Source organism: Panthera leo, chromosome A1, assembly GCF_018350215.1.
Source record: "Panthera leo isolate Ple1 chromosome A1, P.leo_Ple1_pat1.1, whole genome shotgun sequence".
NCBI classification, from domain to species: domain Eukaryota; kingdom Metazoa; phylum Chordata; class Mammalia; order Carnivora; family Felidae; genus Panthera; species Panthera leo.
The window spans coordinates 179,008,580-179,034,271 of record NC_056679.1 but is presented as its reverse complement, the minus strand read 5'-3'; the positions used below and the strand labels follow the sequence as shown (position 1 = coordinate 179,034,271).

The following is a 25,692-nucleotide window of genomic DNA, read 5'->3' as shown; positions in this document are numbered from 1 at the left end:
AAAGAGAAATGTACTCAACATCCTGATAGGAGCTGGAACATCTCGGGAGTGTTCCTACTCCCCAGCCCCTCATCTGGGAGCCAGGAAGGATGGCCACGGTGTGCACAGTGCCAATCGCCTGCACTGGAGCATCCACTCCATCAGCATAGGCGTCAAAGGAGCATGGTGCTTACCTCCAGTGGACACCCTCAGTCTAGCTCAATTCATCCAGGGCCAGACATCATTGCCCGTTCTCTGCTTGCCTTCAGCATCAGGTGATCTGATGTTTTCTGATGCTCTCTTTTGCTTTTTATTTTGCATCTTGCTTTATTCTATGCATCTTCCCTCTCACGTCCCTGCCTCACCTTCCCACTAGTTCAGTTTCTTCTTATGTAAATATTATATACTAGTTCACCCTCCTGGTCATGCATATGTTAGGCAGTAAGACTGTCTAAATAAAGCTCAGGCATGCTCAATGTAGCCTGTAGTCAGAGGGAATACATAAGCCTCTGCCTTTTTAAACAAATACGAATTTAACTCGAAGGCACTTGCCAGTGTGATTTGTTTTCATTGTTCATGTGTGAATAAATATTTAAATGTAATCATCTGTTTATGCCGAGCCTGGGCTGGAGTGCCCGTCACATTGCTTTTCCTGTTTCTCCCGCATATAATTTATTTGCATGTTGATGCCATTTATTCCTATGTAAGACTCTGTTTTCGGTTTTGAATATAATTTAACTTTTTGATGACAGTAATGGTTCAGTAAACTGCACAATTGCAGTTAATGGAATTATTTTATGATAACATTAACTTGGCATCAGATCAGAGTGGAAGAGAAAACTGTCATCAAAGGGATATTGTCAAACAGTTACTTCTCTTTAATTTATTATCTATTTTGTGAGTGGCTACAGTGCTGAGGGGGAGCTAACAGCCTGTTTATTACAAACACGGGGAAGCACTTTGTAAACCATGAAGTAAGTAGCCGTCATTGTAACATGAAATTGTGCATATGCGTGCATCTTAAACAGCCCTCTTTTTCCTTTGCATATAAAAATATTAGCCCACGTTCACTGAGCACCTGTTATGTGCTAGGCACTTTAAGTGCTGGGGACTCTGAAATTAATAAGAGAGGCTTCCTTAAGTAGCAGCAGCCCAGTGGGCGTGAGTGATATGCATCCCAGCAAGCAAATCCCAGCTCCCTGGCATGAGCAGTGGTCAACGGTATGAGGCAACTAAGGCTCAGGGCGCAGACGGGTTTAAATGACAAACCCCACCTCAGGAGGATCAGTAATTCTCAGAGGAGGTGACACTTTAAACTAAACATTGAAAGGTATTCAAGAAATTAGCCCATGGCGGGTCTGGGGATAAGAATCACGAGTTCCAAGTAGAGGGAATGGCATGTGGAACAGAACTTCTAATTGTTCCTGTTACCTTCAGGGTAACACTTATGAAGCTTCTCCTCTGTGCTTGCCCTGTGTCACTTTTTACTCTGCCTCACTTACTATTCACAGCAACCCTGCAAAGTATAGATATTATGATGTTTATTTCACAGAAGAGAAGCTTGAGGCCCGGAAAGATATAGAAAGGGACTCTAGGTCACACAGCTCGACGTTGGCAGGGAAGGATATGACATGGAATCCTAGGTTCTTTGTGCTGTGCTGTGGCCATGGACAGCACGTTTGTGGAGAAGAGTGGCTGGTGGCAAAGCTGTGCTGGTGGAAGAGTGGGGATGCTGCATCTGGACAGGTAGCTCGACTGGGGACACCTTGAATGCCAGATGGAGTCATCTAATGTCATCCCCCAGGGACAATCATCATTAATGCTGCCCTCCATCTTCAGAGCACAGAGTGAGCACCCCAGTGGGTTCACAGACTCATTTGCTGGGATCAGGTAGAAAGATGAACATTTCTTTATTTTGTTCCAAGAGGGAGAAATTAAACTTATGAACAGTTGACTTAGAATAACACTTGGTTATAATTCATAAATAAATAAGCATCTGTTGAGAATCACGCTTTAATTGGTTTCTCATCGTGCAGTTTGGAAACCCCTGCTTTTGGCAGTGGGAGCCATTGAAGCTCTAAAGCAGGGGACTTACATGATTTAGATTCACCTTTTAGAAAGATCACTGAGGAAGAAAGGTGAGTGTGTGGAAGGTGGTGTAGAGGAGGGATGTCAGGAGGTTAATCATGAAGGGGTTGCAGGGATCCAGGCAAGAAGACTTGAACTAAGGCAGTCACAGTGGGGCTGGAGAAGGGGAGGAAGAAGATACGGGTGTGTGAATGACAGAACTGCCAACACTTACTGAATGTGTGTGGGAGTGGAGTTGGAGGAAAGGGCCAGATCAGCTTATCTGTGGTTGAACTTTATGGCCTATTTGATTAGACATTGCTCATCAGCATGATGAATACAGGGTAGGAGAAGTTCTGGTGGAAAATGGTGTATTTTGATAAATTTTGAGGTGTTTATTGGCATAGCCCGATAGAAATGTACAGCAGGCAGTTAGATACAAATCTGGAGTTCAGGAGAGTAAAGAATAGAAATATAGTTGTGGTAGAAATTGATCCAAAGAGGTATTTGAAGCTATAGCACAAGGTGAGCAATGCTATAAAATTCAGGATGAAACCCAGGAGATTAGCAGGTTGAAGGGATGGAGGAGGGGCCAGTCCTTCCAGGGAAGGCCGATCAGGGACATAGGAAGGGAAACAGGAAGACTGGCATTCCAGGAGTCAGGAAAGAGAGCATTTCAAGGAGGCAGTATCAGCAATATTCACATGCTATAGCAAAGTCATGGGGACCAAAAACTGATCAGAGGCAAGATATTTTTCAGTGAGGAAGTCTTCGGTGAATTAGCCAGCCCTTCCCCAGAGAGTCGCATCTTTCCTAATATCCAGTTGGAGGCCCTAAAGAAGCAGAGGGATCAGGGCTTTGAGGTGTTGTCGATTTCCCATCATCTTCATGTGAATTACCTACACTGTGGATTGTCCTTTGCCCGGGTGTAATGCTGGACTGGCTTCTCCCTGCCGATCCTTCAGAGGCTGAGTAAACTGCTTCTATTGGGTGCCGATCTCTTACTTGGCTCACAGCAAAGTGTAAAACACTGGGCCTGTCTGCTTTCATTGTCCCTTTAAATGGCTTAATTTTGCAGAACAAGACTATCTGTGCTGTAGATAGTTAAGGGAAAAGCCATGGATGACACAAGATACTCATTCGTCCAGGTTGAAGCAGTATTTCCTTTTCTTGTTAACTCCTTAGACATCTAGAAGCCTAGCTTGCTGGCAGAATCCTTGCCTTCGTGCAAAAAATGGCTGTTCCTGTCAAATGCTGCGGCTGACAGTTCCTCAGAGAATCAATTTACTGAATAAATATGTAGATTTAGGAAATGTGTTTGCAAATCCCCTGTAACTAAATATGAACATGCAAGATAATAAAAGGTCTGGTTCGCCAGAGGGGTGAGATTCAAGATGACATCATTGTCAGGGATGGTGAACCGAATCAGGGTGGCTGGGCACACTTGGTGATCTACTTCAAATGCACCCGAGGCAGTGTCACCTCAAAGTGGAATTTGTTTCCTTAATAGGAAATAATATATTTCTCAGTTGTTGGGCTTGCTGCTAATTGTGTCTTTGGGGTGGATGGAAAATTAAAAAGGACTTTGTTATGAGGCCTGGATGGTCGCCCGTCCTTCAAGTCTCCAAACTAGCCTCTCTGTCACTCAAATCTACTCTGCTAATGCAGCTCATTCAGTTCAGTCCAGTTCACTGATTAATTCAATAAATATTTTTAAGTCTTACTATTTGGCCAAGTTTTATGCTAGGACACTGCAGTGAACAAGACAGATGTAGTTCACCCCTCATTCTGCCCTCATCTAGTACTGAGGGAGATAAAATAAAAAGCAAGGAAATACACCAACTAATTGCAAACCATATTAAACACCAATGAAGGAAATAAGCGAGTAGTTAAGACATGTGGTATAACATAATGGTGAAGAATCCCAGTAACTAATTATCTACGTGACCTTGGGCAAATGACAGCCTCTGTGCCTTAGTTTCTTTGTCTAATGTTGGGATTACCTCACAGTGTTGAAGAAGTGAAATTCCAACTGACCTGTGAAGGAGGCTAATGAACCAGCCATGCAAGGGATAAAAGGAAGAGTCCTTTATGGAGGGAAAGTCTGAGCATGTATTCTTGAATAAGAAAGAGCTTGAAGTTTCTGAGAAAGTTAAAGAAGACTAGTGTGGCTAGTGAGCAAAGGGGAAAATAGGAGGAAGGTGGACTGGGAGAGAGCAGGAGAGCTTGCCATATGCAGGGTTTATTGCCAGTGTGTAGCCCAGACATTCTGCAAGCATTTCTTTTTTTTTTTTTTTTTTTTTTTTTTTTTAAATTTTTTTATTTATTTTTGGGACAGAGAGAGACAGAGCATGAACGGGGGAGGGACAGAGAAAGAGGGAGACACAGAATCGGAAACAGGCTCCAGGCTCTGAGCCATCAGCCCAGAGCCCGACGCGGGGCTCGAACTCACGGACCGTGAGATCGTGACCTGGCTGAAGTCGGCCGCTCAACCGACTGCGCCACCCAGGCGCCCCTGCAAGCATTTCACTGAAAATTCTGGCATGCCAGGTAGTGTGCTGACACTTACATGGTGAGGAGGGCTGGTGTCACATGTCACAAGGATGGATTGGTGGTAGCTGCCTGGACTTGTGTTGAGGAGGACACTGAGGCTGCATTTAGAGGTAGTAGCTGCACAGGGAGCTGTGACCGGTTAGTGGTACCTACATTGAGCAGCTCAGTGGGAAGTGATAGATTCATTAATTCCTGTGTTAATTACACAGGCCCTGACAGAAGTGAAGGGCTCTGAGTTCAAAAAGAGTGTACATTGTCCTGCAAGGCACTTGTGTTTTGGATTATAGTAATTCTGTATTTAAAATTTAAAATGTGTGTTTCATATTCCCACTAGCCTCTTTTGTTGCCTCCTGTAAGACACACGTGATAGGAACTGCCCACTCTCTAATTAGATTAGGAACAGACATAGTCTGTGCTCCTCAAATCACTGCAGAGTCCCTTTGGTTTCTCCTGCACTCTCTCAACTTTGCTAAGCATCATTGTCTTATGATCACAACATTTACAATTTTTTGAAGCCATATACGTTTCAGCCACCATGAATTTTTGGTTTGAAATTTTGGACAGTGTTTTTTTTTAAATATATGATTATAGTCACTTCTCAATTCTCTGTTAATGTATTAGAGATAATGTAAAGACCCATATTACCCAAAGTAGTGGCTACTGTCAAAGTCATTCAGTTTGATCATCAGAGTGTGCTCTGTAGAGACTCATACTCATGCACAGGTGAACTTCTTCTCAGAAGGATGTTCTTCCAAATCACAATTTGCTGGGCTAAGTCATATCATTAATCATCACGTCCTGAGTTTCTATCAGATGGGTATTCTAGGAGGAGAGAAGAGTCACTGGTCTTGAGTACCATAGGGGCGGTAACAATGAAGAGCTTGACCGTAATCAAATATATTTTGTGAATAAGCCACAGATGATAATGCTATTATGTCAACAATTAAGGATATCCCAAATAGCATGAGCCCGGGCATTTTATTACTGCTGACCTCTCTCTTCCAAAACACTTTTTTATCTTTGCATCTATAACACAGAACTCTTTTCATATTCCTCATACTTCTCAGACTCTTTGGAAGTCGTAAAGATTGGCCTGTTCCTTCTTTTTACTCAGCTCCCTCTTCTTAGGTGAATGAATTCAAATCCAGTGCTTTAGCTCCCCCTGCTCTGCAGATTTCTGCTATGCGGAAATGCAGCCTGACCTTTCGCTGAGTTCCACATCCGTGTGTCCATTTACCTGCTTGCCTCCTCAAAGGCAAGTCAAAGTTAGCATATCCAGAACCAAAGTCATGATGTCCCTCGTCACACTGATCGATGATCCAGCATGCTGCACAAGTCAAAAAAAGATTAAGATTTTCCTGACAACTTATTTTTTGTTTCTTCCCACATAGTCTGCGTTTGAGTTTCTACCTTTCCTTCCTAAATGTCTTTCAGATTCATACACATCTTTCCATTTTCACTGCCAACTTCCTAAACAAAGTTCTCATCATCTCACACCTGCATTACTGTGTTACTATAATGGTCTGGCTGCTTCCATATAATCTATTTGCTATGGAGTCTTTCGAATTTCCTAAGTAGTTAAAATATTCTGTCAATATGGAAAGTTTTGTTTCTCCCCTTCTAATCCTAGTTCTTTTTCTCCTTATCTGACTGCATTGGCTAGGATTCTGGGTCAGTGTTAAATAACAATAGTGACATATATTATGTATTGGTTTAAAAATATTAGATGCCTTGTTATTGGTTTTAGGAAGTCCCTCCGTATTAGTAGTTTGATTACAATATTCACCATAATGCAGTATTAGATTTTATTTGCAATCACTAATGTTTTGAATTTATTTCTACCATCTTAGCTGGGAATCCTCCCCACCATTCTGATTTTTCTATCGTTTTTTTTCTTTTTTCTTTCCTCCTTTTAAATTGTTTTTCAATTTTCTCACTTGCTTTTTCCCCTTTACTAATATGAAAGTTACATTTTTTTAAATGTAACTTTTTTACATTTTTATTTTTTTAGAGAGACAGTGAGCATGTGTGTGAGCAGGGGAGGGGCAGGAGTGGGGAGAGAGAGAGAGAGAGAGAGAGAGAGAGAGAGATAGAGAGAGAGAGAGGGAGGATCTTAAGTAGTCTCCATGCTCAGCATGGAGCTTGACGTGGGGCTTGATCCCACGATCCTGGGATCATGACCTGAGCTGAAATCAATAGTCAGATGCTCAGCCAGCAGAGCCACCCAGATGCCCGTGAAAGTTACATTTTATATTCAATTTTATTAGTGGCTACTTTGGCTACTTAGGTATTCTATCATACATATTTAACGGAATAAAATCTCAAGTTAATATCTTTACAGTCCCCCTGAATAATAGAAGAATTTTAGAAGATACTGTCACTTCCCTCTTAAATATTACACTAGGATTGTGCAGTATTTTAGTTTGGCTTTTGGATACTCCATAAATTACACATTATTATAATTTTAAACAGTATCTATTTATATGTTTTTTCCAATAAAATTTCATCAACACTTCTGTACTGTACACTAAAAATGGTTAAAATGGTACATTTTATATGTTTTTTAGCACAATTTTAAAAAGGCTATAACTTCTGTCATCTTTGACCTTCTGTATTTTGTTTTCCTTCTTCCTGAAGTAAATCTTTTATAATTAACCTTAGCAAATTTTATTTGTAAATTCTCTCAATTTTAATTACTCTTATTTTATTCTGAAAGTTGGAAGGAAATTTTCTTGGGTATAAGCTTCTAGCTTTTTTTTTTTTTTTTTTAGTGTGATCAGCTGCTAAGGTTAACTGTCAGTCTTACTGTTGCTCCTTTATAGGCATTCTGGTCTCTTTTCTGTGGTGGCTTTTAAGATCACTTCCCTGTCTTGTATAGTCTGCACTTTTACTATGATTTACTTAAGAGTGGGCTTATTTTATACATCTAGAAGTTCATTTTCCTGAATCTGAAGTTTGATTTTTAATACCAATTATAAAAAACTCTCACTCATTATTCTCTTTTGATATTTGTGTTTCCCCCATATATTCTATTACCTTTCTGAAATGTCAACTGAAGTATGTTAGACCTCTTTTTCTCCATGTTTCCATATCTCATATTTTCTATATTTTTTGTTTTTGGGCGTTCATTCTGGGTAATTTCTTTGAATCTGTTTTTTAGCTAACTGATTTCTCTCTTTAGCTATGTCTATTACTCAGTTTAACTCACTGAGTTTTGAATTTTAATTATTGAAGTATTTTTGAAGATTCCATTTAGTTCTTATTCAAATATAATTTTTCACTTTTATAGTTTTTATTTCTTGGTCATATTTTAAAGCATCCTTTTTCTATTGTGAAGCATATTAAATATAAGATTTTAGATTCTCTGCTGTATAATTGAGTGAGTCTTTGTGGGTCTGATTCCACTGTTTCTGTTTTGGGTGACCATGATTCCTGGACATTTTGTTGTTATCATTATTTTTGAAAGCTAAACGTCTTTAAAAAAATTTTTTTTACATTTATTTAGTTTTGAGAGAGCACAAGTGGGGGAGGGGCAGAGAAAGAAGGAGACAAAAAATTCGAAGCAGGTTCCAGGCTCTGAGCTGTCAGCACAGAGCCCGACACGGGGCTCGAACTCACAAACTGTGAGATCATGACCTGAGCTAAAGTCAGACGCTTAACAGACTGAGCCACCCAGGCGCCCCTTTTAAAGCTAAATTTCTTTAGAACTTTATAAATTGTTATGTATTTTTAGTCTTGAAATGAAGTTTTTATTTTGCTCTAAAGAAAACAGGGATGCTAACAAGCAGAAACCTTTTCAAGTTAAAATTTCTGTTTGTGGAACCAAGCAAGGAACATGAGTATGGGAAAACAAAAACAAAAACACACACAAAACAAAATCCAGGTGAGGACTGACTCATGCTTAAGAAACTCAATGGAAATGTGTTGTCCTTTTCCATCCAGCACCAAGGAGCAGGTAGTTTTCTATTGTTCCCTTTCATGCAATAGATTTTTGTTTTGTTTTGTTTTGTTTGTTTGTTTGTTTGTTTTTTGTAAGAAGGCATAACAGTTTGGGATACCAGCTTTATGCAAGGGTCTCCAACAAGCAGCGCCTCAAATTGATCTCATTCTTTCTATTCCCCAAGCAGCCACCTAAATAGAAATTTAAGGACACAAAGGTTGAACAAATGCCTTGGGGGCAGAAGCTGGCTTTATTGCTCTCTAAGTATCCAGATTTCCCCTTTTGCTTTGTGTTTCTCCTCTATGGTTTCTTTACTTTCCTGACGTTTTCCCATTCATTTTGAAAATCCACCTTTAAGGGTGCCTGAGTGGCTCAGGTGGCTAGGCATCTGGCTTTGGCTCAGGTCATGATCTCATGGTTCCTGAGTTCAAGCTGTGCATCGGGCTGTCTGCTGTCAGAACAGAGTCCTCTTTGGATTCTCTGTTCCCCTCTTTCTCTGCCCCTCCCTTGCATGTGCTCTCACTCTCTCTCTCTCTCAAAAATAAATAAACATTTTTAAAAAAGAAAAGATTTAAAACAAAACAAAAGAAAAGAAAATTTGGCTTTGGTAGTCATTTTCCAGGACATTTTTATCCACCACACTGCTCAGAAATGGAAACCTTTAAACTTACTGCAGTTAGAATGATCTTCCCCAGTTCAAATCTGATCTGGGTGTTCCTCTTCTTGAAGTCTTCTAATTTCTTCTCATTGCTTTGAGGATGAAGACAAAACTTCACGTGGCCTGTGAGGGTCTATGGGTCTTACTCCTGCTACCCACCTGTCTCCTTTCACCAGACTTAACCCAGATTTCCTCCACCCCAGATTCAGGGGTCTTCATTCAGTCACTCTCACCCACGTGACTCCCTTCTGCTACAGGACCTGTATGCTTGCTTTCCTGGGAGTGGAATGCCCTTCCCTCTTCTTCCCCTCCAGTTTTCTCTTACTGTCTCCTCCCGGTCACCTAAGATTCCCAAACTAAGTCAAATCTCTTCAGATACATTGCCCATGTATTTTGTCTTTCACATATGATCTCAAAAAGACATGTGTATTTGTTGAGCTCCTACTATTTTCCAATCACTGTGCTATCAAGGCATTTATACCAGAAATAAAGATTGACACCTAAATACATACCACAGTGGCTGTTCTAACTAAGTCACAGGTCATCTCAGCATCTGAAAATCTAGAGACGGTAAATGGCTTTTTGTGACACGGTGTCTCTCGACATTGTTCCCGAATTTTCCCTTAGGGTCCACAGCTTGTGAAAGACCTTTCACTTAGCATCTGTTCTTACTTATATTCAGCACTGACACATTACACACCTGTTTCATGCACGCTGGGCCCCAACATTGTTCCTCTTTTTAAGCCTTTGAGTTGATAATGAATGTTTCTATCTAGTTGAAATATTTGTCTAGTGGTAGAAGTTTTGTATGCATTGGCGATCAAGTGTTTATCCGAGATATATTTATCAAGTAGCCAGTAGGCCACTGTGCTTGGCACTAGAAATATGACAATGAATTGGATGGACTCAAGCCTGGTCTTCATGGGATTTTATAGTCTAGCTGGGAAAGGAGTCATTAAGCAGATAGTCTTGTGGGTGCCTGTGAAGTTAAGGGGAAGTGAGGTGCCCTAAAAGCATGGGATAAGAAGGTCAGATCTCTCATGAGGTCAAGGTGATATCCTGGAGGGAGTGCCATCTAAGCTGTGACCTGAATGATGAGTAGGAGGTGGCAGGTGAAGAGGATGAGAGTGTAATTGGTGAAAATAAAGCTGGAAGGAGGTACCCAACATAGTAGGGAGCTTGACTCAATTGAGCTGTGGAAAGGCCAAGGTGGCTGGAATTCAGTGACAGATGGATAGTGTAGTAGGAGGTCACCTTGAGAGATAGGAAGGGGTAGATCTCAAAGTCCTTGAAGGTCAGGCCATGGCATCTGGACATTATCCTGAGGAAAACAGGGAGCTAGTATAGGATTTTGGACAGACAATGGTATGATCACTTTTGTTTTTAAAATGCTCCCTCTGGCCATTTTGTAGAAATGGATTGAAACGGGGGGTACAACTGAAGGAAGGTAGGTGGGTTCAGAAACCGCTACAGGTGAAAAGTGATGGGGACCCCAGTGAAGCTGGTGATAAGGACAATGGAGGGTAGCAAATGGCTTTGGTGACTGCAATTAACAATACCATGTTATATATCTGAAAGTTGTTAAGAAAGTAGATCTAGAATGTTCTTACCACACACACACACACACACACACACACACACACACACACATACACACATACCCACAAAATTGTAATTATATGAGGTGATAGATGTGTCACCTATAATTGTGGCAATCATTTCTCAATAAATATATGTATCAAATCATTATGGTTTACACCTTAAAGTTACCCAATGTTACATGTCAATTACATCTCAGTAGAGCTGGGAAAAAAATGGCTTTGGGAGGTGGAATTAATGGGACTTGATGACTAAATGACAGCTGGCAGGTGAAGAGATCCACAAAGACCCATCACTACCTACCCCAGGCTCTGACTTGGGTGTCCTTGGGGCCATTTGCCATGCTGGTGAACTCTGCAGAGTGAGTAGGCTTGGTCTTAGATAATCGGCATGCCCTATCTGACTCTCTGACCATAGAAGCTAGTGAAAGATGCTGGAGGCTTCCCTCAGTGGTAACGTAGTCCACTTGTTGATGATGGAACCAGCGCCCAGAGCCAAGTAACCTGCTAATGGTCACAACACACACCAATGCTGGAGTCTGGTTTAGAACTCGTTCTCAGACCCAGACACTGCTTTCTGTCACACTGCTCGCTGCTGGTGTCTGGCCACACTCTCAGCCATAATACTACTCAAATGAGGTCCTCAGTAATGTAAACCTTAACACATTTGAACTCAACACTTCCTCAGGTGTTCCCAGATTTCAAAACTATGAGATTTAGTGCATATGCATTTTAAAACCCAGCACCATTAGTAAGGAAAATTGTTAAAAATTCTATTTAACTCCACATACCAAATGTCAAGGCTCTCAGTAGAACTGAGCAGAAACCTAGAGTTCATTATCCTTCTCAGGAAGCCATAAGACTGAAAGGACAACGTTCAGATGCTCCTGGCATGACCACAGTTTAGAGTAACAATAACTTGACATTACTTGGGCAATTGTCTCTCTAGTTGCAGTCCATGCCAGGAACTAGGAAGTAGGTGAAAAATCAGTACTTTGATTCTGTAACTGTAGATGGAGAACTGCCTCCAGTTGTATGACCTTGAATTAAATCTCTGGGCTCCAGCCCTACTTCCCATGGTAAGAATGAGAAAATTCAAGAAAGACTTGGGGGGAAAAGATTGTTGTAGAAAGGAGGTGGAAGGCAAGAAACATTGACTCAAAGGGAGAGTAGATATCTCTTTTGAAAATTAAATATAACATTTACTTGTTTAAAAATTATTTCACATAAAAGTGTGTAAGGAGACTGTTGACATACACAATCTTTTTTTCCGAGAGATAACAATATTATCAACTTATGTGTAGATTTCCAGATTTTTACTAAGGGTGTGTACGTGTATAATCATTCTGCAACTTAATTTTTTCTGTTATCACTTAAGATATTATGGACACTTCCTAGGTCATTAAAAAACTGAAGGAAGAAATGGTCAGAGAGGCAGCCAAAACCTAATTTCTTTTTGGTACCCAAACTTTTAGACCAACTTGGCCTAAAGAGAAAATGCTGGAAGGCCTCTGCAGATTATTAGTTTCTCTTTCAATTAAATGATGCAATCTATATTTTTCTCTATATGTCTTGGAAACATGGAAGGGGGGGTGCAGTGGGAGGGAGAGTGTGTGCGTGTGTGTGTGTGTGTGTGTGTATTTCTATTTCTGTTTAGGAGCATTGTTTTGGGAACACTCAATTTCTAATTATATTGAGGGGAAAAACCCTGAAGATTATTTTTCATGCTAATAGAGAAATTTACTTAAGTGCAGAATTATGCAACTTAGTTCTTCTTGCCAAATTACATAAAGGCTGCAGCTCCTCTCAGTAGAATGAAGGATGGCTGGGGCACCCATCATACTCTATTCATAACTTAGAGTCCTTTTCAAGGCTTTTGCCTGCATCTTATTACCTACTTACTGTTAATTTATTGCACAGGGTTGCCATATTTTAAAGTAAAGTGAATATTTTGGATGGATTGTTTTCTTTCATTCCTTCTGTATTGTTAACTTTTATTTTTTTATTTAGGCTGTTTACGCTTCCACCTGAGGCAGTTTTTCTTCAGTGATTGCATTAATTTTTGTGTGTTCATCCTAGACATTTTTCAAAACAGGATTCTCCACATGTTGAGTTTGTCTTTTGTTCTCTCATCTGCAAATCATTCTTCCCTGGGGTGATTTATAAGAGGAAGACTGTTTACTGAAACTTCTTTACAGTTTGCCCTAAGGGGTGATCCCTCCTCAAATGTCAGACTTCGGAAAAAATAACAGCTCAAGGAGAAATAGTTTTGTCATTGACAAAAGGATTGGCACCACGAACTTGTCTGAGCCCTGTCTCTCCACTGTTTCATGCATTAAATGAAGTCTGCATGGAGTTCTCTCTGGCGGCCAGGCTACTTGGCAATCCACATAGGCAACATTGTAGTTACACTAGCCCTTCCTTGCATATTTTCTTTCAGATGTGGCTCTACTCTTTCTCTTTTAAGGGAATAATGCCTTATGTTTCAAAGTTGTTACCCTTCAAAAGAGAATTTCTCTGGCCACTGTTGGGCTGGACACCTCACTCTAGACTCATTGGACCAAAATTCCTTGTCTTAATCTGCAATTTTGGATTCATTTTGGGTCTGTAGACCTTGGTGATAGGGGAAGGGGTTGGGGTGGTGACAAGGACCACACAGAGCAGAGGTGAATCAGGAGGGGAGCCTTCTCATTCATGAATCCTTTTCCAGCCTCCTTGCTTTGACTTAAATGTGCCTGCTGAGTGCACTCAAGTGTTTCTTTCTGTAAGTAGGATCAATAAATGCAAGGATGATTTTCAGACAGACTCAGCCACTGGCTTCACTACAATTATTCTGCATCCCAGGTTGGAGTAGGGTGTGTGTGTGTGTGTGTGTGTGTGTGTGTGTGTGTGAGTGAAAGAGAGAGAGGAGAGGGAGAGGTGGGTGGAGAGAATGAGAGTGAGGGGAGAGAGAGAGAGAAGGAGAGAGAGAGAGGAGAGAGTGAGACAGAGAGGCAGGGAGGTTTGGTCGTAGAATGTTGTGATTTTTCCAACTAATCACTCTTCTGAACCCCGAATGGCTTAATGGTTCTTTTTGTAAAGTCACTAATTTACACCTACTCTAATAGAGCGAATTATTGGCTCGAGGATAGGAAAACCAGCTAAGTCACCTTGGATTTAGAGCTTGAACAGAAAAAGGTGAGAGCCAGCCGCTTAGCTTCCCTGGACAGTCCTGTAACATCACTCCCTGGGCAAATGATGCTTTTGTACTCACTCTGACTTGTTCCAGTTCCTGGCAATTGGCTCTTACTTTGCTCTATTCTCTGGAGGCAGACTTGCCTAGTGGTTAAGAGTGAAATTTGGAGCCAGACACACTCGGGCTTAAATTCTGACTCTGCCTTTTACAAGTTGGGTGACCTTGTGCAGTTAGCGTAGTACCAGGTACATAGCAAGTGCTTAGTAAGTAGCAGCTCGTAATAGTAGTCGTCGTCTTAGTAGTAAAGGTAATAGAAATAAGGCTGCATAGCTGAAGATGACTATCAGTACCATCTAGTTCAGGCACTGCTAGAACTAACTGATTCATAAGACATTTCTGTACAGCTGCACTGAAGGTGTTTGAAGTTCATTCATTTGATACTTTCTCATTAGTTGATGCCTTTGTTTGTAACTCATTTTTGATGGTCCAGGCCTATTGCTAGTTAGACCGAGATAGCCTTGGCTCTGGCAGTGTGGAGCTTATACTCTAATGGAGAAAACAGACAAGTAGTGATGGTTAAGAATGAAGTATTCCCACAGCGAGGGCTCAGATGCCGTCGGAGTCTGATTTCACATTGTGTGGAGTGCATGCCATTCATCTAAGGAAATTCACTGAATAAGTGGCCTCCCTCCTGTAGTATTCCTCCAGTGACTGGCCTCATATTTTGGAGTATACAAGTATCTTGACTTGTGTGGCACAGTAGCAGAATGGTGTAGCACAGCCTTATTGTTGAGTAATTTTGCTTCTTTCCATGTAAGATCACAGAGACATTTAAAATAGATTTTTCACTTTAAAAACCTTTCAATTAATCTGGACTTGCTCCCAGGCACTTGTGAAATGAGTCGAGTATGTGTCTTGCCAAGAGCAAATTTAGGCAAAGATTTGACCAGGTGAGGAAAACCATGGAAACCTGGGCCCAGGTCTAATCCTACAGGGCACTGATGGGACTGCTGGGGAGGAGGGAAGGAGAGGCGGATAGGCCTTGGGGATGGCCAGGGAAGGGGGCTGCTGAGGGCAGAGAGGTGCCCCCAGGTAGGCCGTAACTCTGGTCAGTGTCCACCAGAGCCCTTGTTCCCTCCTCTGCCCGTCCATTCCCCTGGGTCAGGCCTCTTTAATTTCTTTGCCTTTTCTCGTATGTAAAATGTAAATAATAATAGTCTGTACCAAATGAGCTTATCCATGTGGAGAATTTAGCACAGTGCCTGACCCTTAGGACACACTCAATAATAATGTTAAACTTTTATTGTCCAATGTTTCTACTATGTAGCAATACATAATTTACCTGCTGGCCTGCCTTGTGATTTCTTGGAGGGTGGGGGGGTGGATGGGGACTGGCTCTTACTCATGTTTATTTCCACTGCAGTGCCTGGCACGCAGTAGGTGCTCAATAAATTATCTTAGTCTTTATGAAGATGCTGATTTTTTTGTTAATGCTTAGGAAGCAAAAATGGGTAGATCTGTAAGAAAATGCTAACAATGCTAGCATTTATTTAGTGTTTACTATATGCTAGGAACCGTGCTAATTCCTTTGCATGTATTATTTGATTGTAGGACCACCTTATGGGGCTAATATCCTTTACTAATGAGAAAATTGAGGCTTAGAGAGGTTAAGAAACTTAGCCAAAGTCACCCAACTGGTAAGTGTCAGAGCAGAGTTTGGAACCCACACAGTCTTACCTAAATTTCTATCTTGCCTTAAAAAGGCAGGGAAGAAATCAGGAGGGTGCCTGTGAATGTGGCTCAGAGGAGATGGAAGTGGCTAAGGCTTAGGAAATGAAATGGGGCTGGTGTGCCAGGAAACCCTCCGCCCCTGGATTCCAAAGTGAATCTTCCTGCTGCCTTTCCAAGCCTGGGGATTCCTTGGTTAGATTCTGCCCCCCCCCCCACCCCCCCGGGCTGCTGGCCTGAGGTTGGGATCTCCATTTTAGCTGAGACTTTATGTACCTGCTGGAAGAGGTGGTGCAAAGCATCGTACACACCATATGGGGCCCCATTTGCATTTAGCGAGTGCTCAGCTGTGCACAGTGTCTCCTTAATGAATCACATGCAAGCAGAGCATCGCTATATTTATCCAAGCCCTGGGAGCCCAGTGCTTGCCGTGGTTGGGCTCACATGCCCCAGAACAGTGCCTTGCAGGTTGTTCCAGTTTCCTTGTGGTCAGGGCCTTCGGGCCCTTCAGTAATTCCTTCCCTGGCATGATCAGCTGCTTTCAGAAGCATCTTTCTGGGCCTTCTGAAGCCAAAAAAAATGTTTCCCTCCTGAAGCTATAACAGAGACCAAGTGCTAAAAAAGGACCTTGAAACTACATCTGCCGTGCCCTTGACTTCAAGGCCATGCTTAAAGCCTTGCAGATAGATGAGGCTTTTTTTTTTTTTTCTTTTCCAGCTTCTCAGGAGAGGCCCCACGTTGCTGAAGGCCCTCCATCATCAATTTATTTCTTCCGTGTAATCTAAACCCTTGTGTATTTTATTTGCCTTAGTTGCTCCTTCCTGGATATATTCCTTTTATTTATGCATGCTCAGATCAGAGTTTCCCAGTATGATCACCTCTGTGCTTGGGAACCAACAACAACAGTAAGAATAGTAGCTGATATTTACTTAACACTTATTAGGTGCCAGCTATAATATTAAACACTTGAAAGGCATCATCTCATTTTTTCTCACCTCAAAATAATCCTTTGAGTGAGCATTCTATCTCCCATCTTGCCAGTAAGGAAGGAGAAGATTCTAAGGCCACATAGCCATTATATGGAGAAGTCTGGCTAGATAGCAAAGCCCTTTGCACTAAGTAGCTGTGTGGGTCACTTCTTCTCATCTTCAGTCATTTTCCTCCAACTCTTTTTCCTATTTCTACCAAGGAAAACTCTAGGCTTAACAATTCACACACACACACACACACACACACACACACACACACACGATTGGTAAATAAGACTGCAACAATTTTACTTAATGATGTAGTCACTGTTAAATGCAAGCCATTTCCCCATAGAATTTTTTTTTTTTTAATCTTTGATGAAACTTAGGTAGGTGTAGAATATTTTTCCTTCTCTGGACCAGAGTGTGGTGTTTAGGTACTGAACTTGTGCCATGAATAACAGGGAGCAGCTTGGATTCCCACCGAGGCAGATGCCCCTGATCTTGGCCTCGTGGGATCTGTGTTATCTGCTCTCCTGGGTTAGATTCTCAGAGTGCAGAAGGAGAAGAACGCTGAGTTCTGCCACCGTGTGACCTGGAGCAAATCAGATTTTTCTTGGTGGTGGAAACTAAACTCAGGTTCTTACAAAGTTTAAGGTTGGGCACATAGTCCTCGCCTGGTCTCATAGCCTGAATGTCTCTTTTCTTTCCCACCTCAGTCAAATGACTTTTAAAAGATGGCAGTGAAGCCAAGTCACGTGCTCATTTTGGCTCCCCCGTTTCTTCTTTTGTACAATGGGAAGCACGGACTAGGGGCCCACTGGCCTTCCCCTCAGCTCTTGTTTCAGAATTCCAGACGGCAGCAGCGAGAAACCAGTCTCATCCTGCAGAGTTCTGACCAGACAGGGTTGCAACAAATCCAACCAGAGCTAGTCTAAGAAAAAAAAGGAATTTATTAGAAGGATATTTGTGCAGCTCAGACAATCCAAAAAGAGTTAAAACAAAACAAAACAAATAAAAAAAACAATAGAGAGTTTGGGAACCAGGACAGCCTTAGGGATCTCTTCATCAAGAGTTCAGGAACATCCCCCTGGAGTACTGCCATTAGGATGATTCCCTACAAAGCCCATTTTTATGTTTCTGTGTTAAAAATAAAACAAAACAAATTCCAGAGAGAGCACTACCGAGAGACCATTCAGTTATAGAAGGTGGGGGTGGGCAGGGTCAACCAGTAGAAAAAGCTGCTGGAGGCCACTCTTATAGGCTCACAGGTGGTTCCCAAGAAGATGACCTGGTACGAAACCCAACTGTCTCCAGCCCCATGCAAATAGGCTAATAAGTATGCCTTACAGAGAAAGTCCATCTGTATATAAATAATGACAACTCTGCCATGGGGAGTCATGTCTGAGTGTTAAATGTAGGTCAGAAACACTATAGACCATAATATGGATTGTGAGATTGTTTATTAGACATTTTAAGGCAGGTCTGGCTAGTGGAAAGAGAAACAGATTTCCAGGCAAAAGCCTTGGGGGATGGACCATTCATTAGCTTAGCTTTGGACAAAAAGTAAAACCACCACTTGAATTAGGATCCTGCCTTCCTCTCTACCAGATCTGGTCCCATAGTTTGTACTTTGATGGGATTTGGGCAAGTTTCAATCTCTTGAGAGTTTTCTGTGTCCTTATCTCTGAAGCAGGAATGATAGTAATACTCCTAAAATTAACAACAAGACAACAGCTAACATTCGCTGGCACAAGGCATATCCTAGCACTTCACACGTGAGCTGGTCTCCTCACAGTCTTTGGACACAGTGCTGTTACGGCCTACGTCTTGTAGATGAGAAACCAGGGCTTGAGGGAATGAAGAGGGGCAGTCAAGCATAGAGCAAACTGTTGTCCAAACTGGTTGAGATAGTGGGCCCAAGAGCCGGATGGCCAAGTGTGAACTCTGACTCTAACACTCCCAGGCATGGAGTCCTTCGGCATATTGCTTGAGTTTCATTGATCTGTAAAATGGGGATAATGATAGGGCCCACGTCATGGTATGGTTAGGAGGGTAAATGATTTAATATGTATGCAGCCAGTGTCTGGGGCAGAGTAGTGCACTGTAATGTTTGCTGTTATTGATAAAGGTCTTTAGTACAGGGCAAGGTGGAGATTGTAAACCCAGAGCTGACTGAATCTAAAACATATACTCTATGGCAGACATCTCTGTGCTAGTAGGACAAGAAGATTCAGGAGTTAGTAGTTTAAAGAAGAGGAGGGAGAGGGAGAGAGCTGCTTCAGGACTCCTGGCTCCTCTCACGGCCTTGGCTCTATGACCTTGAACTAGATACCCAGAAAGTCAGTAGCAATTTCCAGGTCCTTATAATTGATTGGAACATTCAGTACTGGATTTCCCTTAAACTTCTTACTTCAGGAGGGCTTTAGGGAGCTGTTAGTTAGGAAAAAAAAAGAAGAGAGGCAGAGAGTGACTAACACACACACACACACACACACACACACACACACACACAGCGAGAGAGAGAGAGAGAGAGAGAGAGAGAGAGGGCGCGCGCGAGAGAGATAGAGTCAGACAGAAAAGCAGAGATAAACATAGTGACCCAGAGAGACAGAAAGTAAATAATACTCACAAGCAGAGAAGCAGACACATGCTTAAAAACAGAGGAAAAAAAGTAGAAGATAAGCAGAAAGAAAAGAGGTAAAGGGATGGGTGAGAATTTAGCGGAGACAGCACTTGATGGACCACCCTTCCTGTGGTTGATGGAGCAAACAAACCCATTAAGTGTGTCAGCACTTTATCTAAGGAAAGCACCTTTCCCACAGCCACAGCGACTGGTGTCTGTGTAGGGCAGTGACAGGAGATGCTCTTTATCTGAACTGGAGACAAGAGCACTCTCCTCTGTATTTCATGCAGGACGCCACAGATCAGGCTGCAGATTTTTCACGGTTGGCGATAAAGCTTTGTCGGAGAGGCCTTGGGCTAAACAACACTCCAGGGCTAGACCAAGAGGGCCATAAGCTGCAGGAGCCTGGAGACTGATTTTATATGAAGGGATGGTTTCTATGAAAAGTTACATGTGTATATTCATGTGGGCCTTGAAAATCTCTGCAAGAATAACCGTCCAAATGTTAACAATCCCTAATCTTGAGGTAGGATCTCACTTTATAAGCAATGCAGTTCTATTATGTTTGCATTTTTACGATAACAATGTAGGGCCTTTGTAATCAGAGGAACAAGAGGCTTCCACTAGTGACACGCACAATCCTGAAATTAGAGGGCCAGAGAAACAGTGGCCCCTGACATGGAACAGTCACATGTGTATTTATCTGACAACCAGGCAATGGCTAAGTGGAAGGGCGGTATACTTGAAAATATTTCTCCTTGATGCTTCCCAGACAATTTGGGGATTACTCTGGGGACCACAGTCTCCCTTCTGATTCTTGCAGAGGGTGAAATTATTAATGTCCCCTCAGCTTGGATGAGTTTCATTCCCTTGAAGTTTTTCAGGGTTTAAAAAACAGATGGGAGTCAGGGGGAGGGTATCTGTTCTGGGTGTGGACAGAGGTTTTCCCAGGAGTGAATTATGCATGCAAAGCCTGCTGACTCAGCACCCTCACACTGAAGTCCCTGTCTCCCACCCCTGTCTCTTAATTTCAAATGAAGTTTGTGGCTGGCATACACTTTCACAGGTATTGCCTGCAGGCTTGAGAAATGACCCAGATGTGTCTTCTTTCAGGCTTTATGAAGGCAAAGAACAGATGGAGTTTGAAGAATCCATGAGACGGCTCTTTGAATCCATCAACAACCTGATGAAAAGTCAGTATAAAACAACCATCCTTTTGCAGGTTGGTTTACACTACAAAAAAAAAAAATCTCTTTTCCCTTGGTCATCTGGTAAATAACAGCATGCTGAGATAATGTCTACTTTTGCTTGAGCGTGTAGCCCTGCATTAACTGAAGGCCTGGGCTGGCCACATGGCACAAGGATCATGGACACCAAAGGGCTCCTCAGGGCAGGAGAAAGTGTATTTATTGTTTGTTGCTGTGAAAGTAACAGTGCCTCTTTTTTTTTTTTTAATAATTCTGAAGCTTTTGCTACCTGGAAGGTAATAGGTTGACCTTGATCCATTTGTAATGGGGACAGGTGGCAGTCTCTGAAATTCCTCTACTTTTGATTCTCAGCTCCATAAGCTCAGATCCCCTTTGTGGGTTAGAGTCTCCTCAATAAATAGGAGACACTTTGGAGAGAGAGGTCCTCCAACTGATGGTTCTACAAACTCTGTCAATCTTTTTTTTTTTTTAATGTTTTTTTTTATTTTTGAGAGAGAGAGAGAGAGAGACAGGCAGTGTATAGGGAGGGATGGAGAGAGACAGAGACAGAATCTGAAGCTGGCTCTAGGCTCTGAGCTGACAACACAGAGCCCAACACGGGGCTTGAACCCAAGAGCCATGAGATCATGACCTGAGCTGAAGTTGGATGCTTAACCGACTGAGCCAACCAGGTGCCCCCAAACTCTGTAAATCTTTGAGAAACCTTGAGACCTACCCCTAAGTTTGAGAAAGAGTTTAGCAGCAGAGAAGCTGAATGAAGAGGCTGTTTCATGGAGACTTCATAACTTTCACAAAATTGACGCATAAGTGCTCAGGAGGGGCTGCCTCATGTCATATGAATAAGAAGCAAACACATTTGTCTGAACCAGTGAGTTAACATAGATGACTTCTTCTCCTACTTTTAATCAGAGTTATCCTTTTGGTTGCTAATATAAATATCTGCTATGACTCTGACTGGGATCACCCAGCCTCTGGCTAGAACGAATGAGGTACTAGTGTCCAGCTAGAATGCAGGTGAGGAGTCAGAGGCAAACATCTGTCTAGGGAGTATCCACTGCTAATGCACAGATTCCAAACTTTGCACATTCGAATGTCTTGGAGATCTTTAAATTATTTTTTAATATTTGTTTATTTGTTTATTTATTTATTTATTTATTTATTTATTTATTTGAAAGAGATTGCTTGAATGGAGGAGGGGCAGAGAGAGAGAGGGGGAGAGAGAATCCCAAACAAGCTCCATGCTGACAGTACAGAGCCTGACATGGGGCTTGAACTCATGAAACAGTTAGATATCATGACCTGAGCTGAAACCAAGAGTCAGATGCTTAACTGACTGAGCCACCCAGGAGTCTTGGGGATCTTTAATAAATTCTGATGCCTAGTTACCACCACCAGACAATCTAATTTCATCAGTATGGAGTGTGACCAGGGCAAATGGGAGTTTAAATAGCTCACTGGTGTCAACCAAAGTTCAGGAATCACTCTGCTAATGACATATTTTGATTGAACAGATGTTAGGGAACTGTGTGTGTGTGTGTGTGTGTGTGCACGCATGCACACGCATGTGCGTGTGTGTATAGTGGGAGGCTTTGTCTAGTCTAGTTCACCAGTGTATCCTTAGTACCTGAACAGTCCTAGTACATAGTTGGTGCTTAATAAATACCTGTTGAATGAATGACTCCTGGGATAAGTGTGAAAATCTCTATGTCATAGATGTGGAAACTGAAGCTCAGAGTCGATACCACTTCCTCAGGCTCCATGGTAGTCAGGGGTATGGCTGGTGTTCAGATCTCCTCCTGCCTGGCTCTGAAGACCATGCTCTGAGCTGCTCCATTACACTGTTCTTTACGCTATACCTTTAGCACCTACTGAGGATATGACTGGAGATGAGTCTTAGAGTTTTTACCTTCCCTTCCCTTTTGCTGTTTTTTTTTTTTAAGTCTTCCCTCATGATTTTTTTTTTTTTAATTTTTAATGTTTATTTATTTTTTGAGACAGAGAGAGACAGAGCATGAATGGGGGAGGGGCAGAGAGAGAGGGAGACACAGAATCGGAAGCAGGCTCCAGGCTCTGAGCCATCAGCCCAGAGCCCGACGCGGGGCTCGAACTCATAGATCATGAGATCGTGACCTGAGTTGAAGTCGGACGCCCAACCGACTGAGCCACCCAGGCGCCCCTTCCCTCATGATTTTTCAAACCTCCGTCATTTTACAAAAAAGAGGATAACAAGAGCAGGGGGCAGCATAAAGAAATGTGATAAGAACTGGAGCCTGTCACCCCGCCTATAACATATTAGAAGCAGCCGAGCTCCCAGTGGGAGGCCACACAGTGTTAAGGATGTTTCCTGAGGGCTGGGTTTGACTGGTTGCAATAAGAGAGGCTATAGCATCGAGTCAGGGTGGACATAGCTGTAAGGAAGCTAAAGTATGAGGAAGCAGAAGTGATGGACAAATGAAGGAAGCCAGTTGTTTGGGGAGAGAAAGGAGCAGATGCCCCAGAAAGTAGAGGTGCCAGGAAATAGACCACTGGCCTTGAGAAAGACACAGGGAGTCAGCTATCATGGAGCCACTCCTAATGTCAGCACCTATTTTCCAGTGATGAACTACGTGTATCTTGGGGGAAGGAACAAAGAGGAGGCAGAAAGAAAGGAGGAGAAAGAAAGGAAGCTACAAAGCAAAGAGGAACCAGCAAGTATCTATGGCACTGAGGAGACGTGGGTCAACAAGAGTGTTCCTGCTCAGCTGTATGATTTTATGCTGGTCATTTAACCTCTCACTGTCTGTTTCCTCATCTGTAAGACCTCACTGTGTGAGGATCAAAAAACACCAGCTATGAAAGAGCAGATTATAAAATCCTATGCAAATGCAAGGAACTAATGTGATTATTATGGTCTGGGCATAAGTCTTTTTATCTAAGTTCTTACTGTCTGGGAAGTTATGTTAGAAATGCCTTATTTGGGGCACCTAGGTGGCTCAGTCTATTAAGTGTCCAACTCTTGATTTTGGCTCAGATCTCATCTCATGGTTTGTGAGATTGAGCCCTGCATAGGGCTCTGCATTAACAGCTCCTCTCTCTCTGCCTCTCCCCAACAAGTGCACACATGCTCTTTATCTTTCTCTCCCTCAAAATAAATAAATAAACACTAAAAACACTAAAAAAAAGAAATGCCTTATTTCCCCCAGGATTTGGGCCAGGTTATGCTGGTTTCTCCTCATGGGTTTCCACCCCAGAGCCATCAAAAGGGGCTTCATCTCTTTTTTAATTTGCTCTAAGGGTCAAATATAGCTTCCAGGATTTACATAAAATCAATGACAATTTCTAACATATTTCTATGGCTATTGAAAAGTTATCAAAGAAGTATGTAGCCATATATAAATATGGAAGGCAGTAACCTTTGAAGATTTAATGCTGTTTTAGGATGGGAAGTGTGGGCTAATGAGGGGAGAGGGGTCAAGTTTACTTAATGTTAACAAACTCCATATAAAGAATCTTCTTGGACTTTGACATTTGCCACAGGAGAAAGAGTTTTGGATTTCATGCCAGAGAGACCTGGGTGGAATTTCGGGCCTCTGTTTATTCTTTTATAAAATGGAAGGCCTAATGTCTAATTTAGAGGAAACGTTAAGAGGATTAAATAAAGTAATATATATAAAGCAAGAAATATAGAGCCTATTACACATTTCAATTTAAATGGATTGTTTTTAGCCATTTATACCTCACCATAAAACAGAAGATTTTGGAGCATTTTCCTGGAGTGGAAGGGGACATTTATATTCCTCACCTTGTCATATGAAGCTGAACAGTTTTAGGACATTTGGTTATTCAGCTAGATCAAGAAACATAGATATAAATTTCAGGTAGAATAAACCCACATGAACTGACTCTATAGGAAAGAAAGAAATGACAAATAGTACAAGGATGGCTGGAGTCCTGATTCCAAGCCTGCATGGGGTATGGTGGGAAAGAGTTCTGTGATCGATTAGTAGTGGCTTCCATAAATTTTGAGTGAGAGGGTAGAGTGAGAATGCCAAGGAGTACCATTCCTGGTTCCAACTTTACACTTCCAGACAAATAGCGGCTTATGGTGGAAGCTGTCATTCAAGTCCGCTTTAATTTAGCATAGAGCAGGTCTGGTTCAATCTCAGCTTTGTTCATTGTGGGTTCTGGGACCTAATCAAGTTATTTCTCATTTCTAAGACTCATCTGGCTTTTGTGAATTGCTTCCTGTAGTTTTCCTTATTGTTCAGAGTTGGCATGGCAGCAGCTAACCCTAAACTATGGAGAATTTAAAACCAGCCATTCAAAGAAGGTAGAAGATCATTAAAAATACCTTCCTTTGATGGAGTACCTACCATGTGCCAGGCATGAAGCTGGGCTCTTCACACACAGTGTTTTTCATCCTGCCAGAGATCTGCAAGGAATCACTGTCTTTGGTGTCCACAGGAGGCTCATAAAGTTAAATAATTCATCCCAAATTATACCTAGCCACAGTGGTGGAGCTAGGATTTGAATCTTCCCACGTCTCTTGATTCCAAAGTTAATGTTTTCTCTACCACAAGGCATGGATTAGGATGGGAGTTTCCATGTATTTTCTTTTTTTTTTTATATTTATTTTTGAGAGAGACAGAGAGAAACAGAGCATGAGCAGGGGAGGTGCAGAGAGAGAGAGAGAGGGAGGCACATAATCTGAAGCAGGCTCCAGGCTCTGAGCTGTTACAAGAAGAGCCCAACGCAGGGCTCGAACCCCTGGACCACGAGATCATGACTTGAGCCAAAGTCGGGTGCTTAACTGACTGAGCCACCCAGGCACTGCTCCATGTGTTTTCAGTAACAGGCCATAAGCTTACAAGTCCCTATGTGTGCCAGCCTTGTGAGCACTGTTGATAAAACTGATGGTAGGTGGAGAGGATCAAAATCAGACACTAGTGAATTGGATATAGCTTAACTATGAGGAAAGGGCATTTGTTGACATTATGTAGACCCATTTGTTCCATTCTCCTTCAGGTCCAGGATTCATCATAATGCTCCAATTTGATGGTGCAAGTGAAAATAAATGAACAGCTCATATTGAATGGTACTCTCCCGTGGCAACTATGATTGTCCTGCATACTAATAATGCCACTAGAGTGTCCAAAGGGCAGGGTAGCTCTGTCTTTTGTATCCCCAGTATCTGAACCAGCAGCTGCCACTTA

At 42.1% G+C, this 25,692-nt stretch overlaps 1 protein-coding gene across 2 annotated transcripts in view; it reads left to right on the top strand.

Moving 5' to 3' along the window:
* Nucleotides 1-25,692, top strand: part of DOCK2 (dedicator of cytokinesis 2) — a 413,468-nt gene that overhangs the window by 87,286 nt on the left and 300,490 nt on the right. For both annotated transcript variants that reach the window (XM_042947072.1, XM_042947066.1), the window contains exon 23: nt 20,406-20,514. In XM_042947072.1, the coding sequence (XP_042803006.1) occupies nt 20,406-20,514 (109 nt within the window). The remainder of the gene's footprint in view (nt 1-20,405; nt 20,515-25,692) is intronic.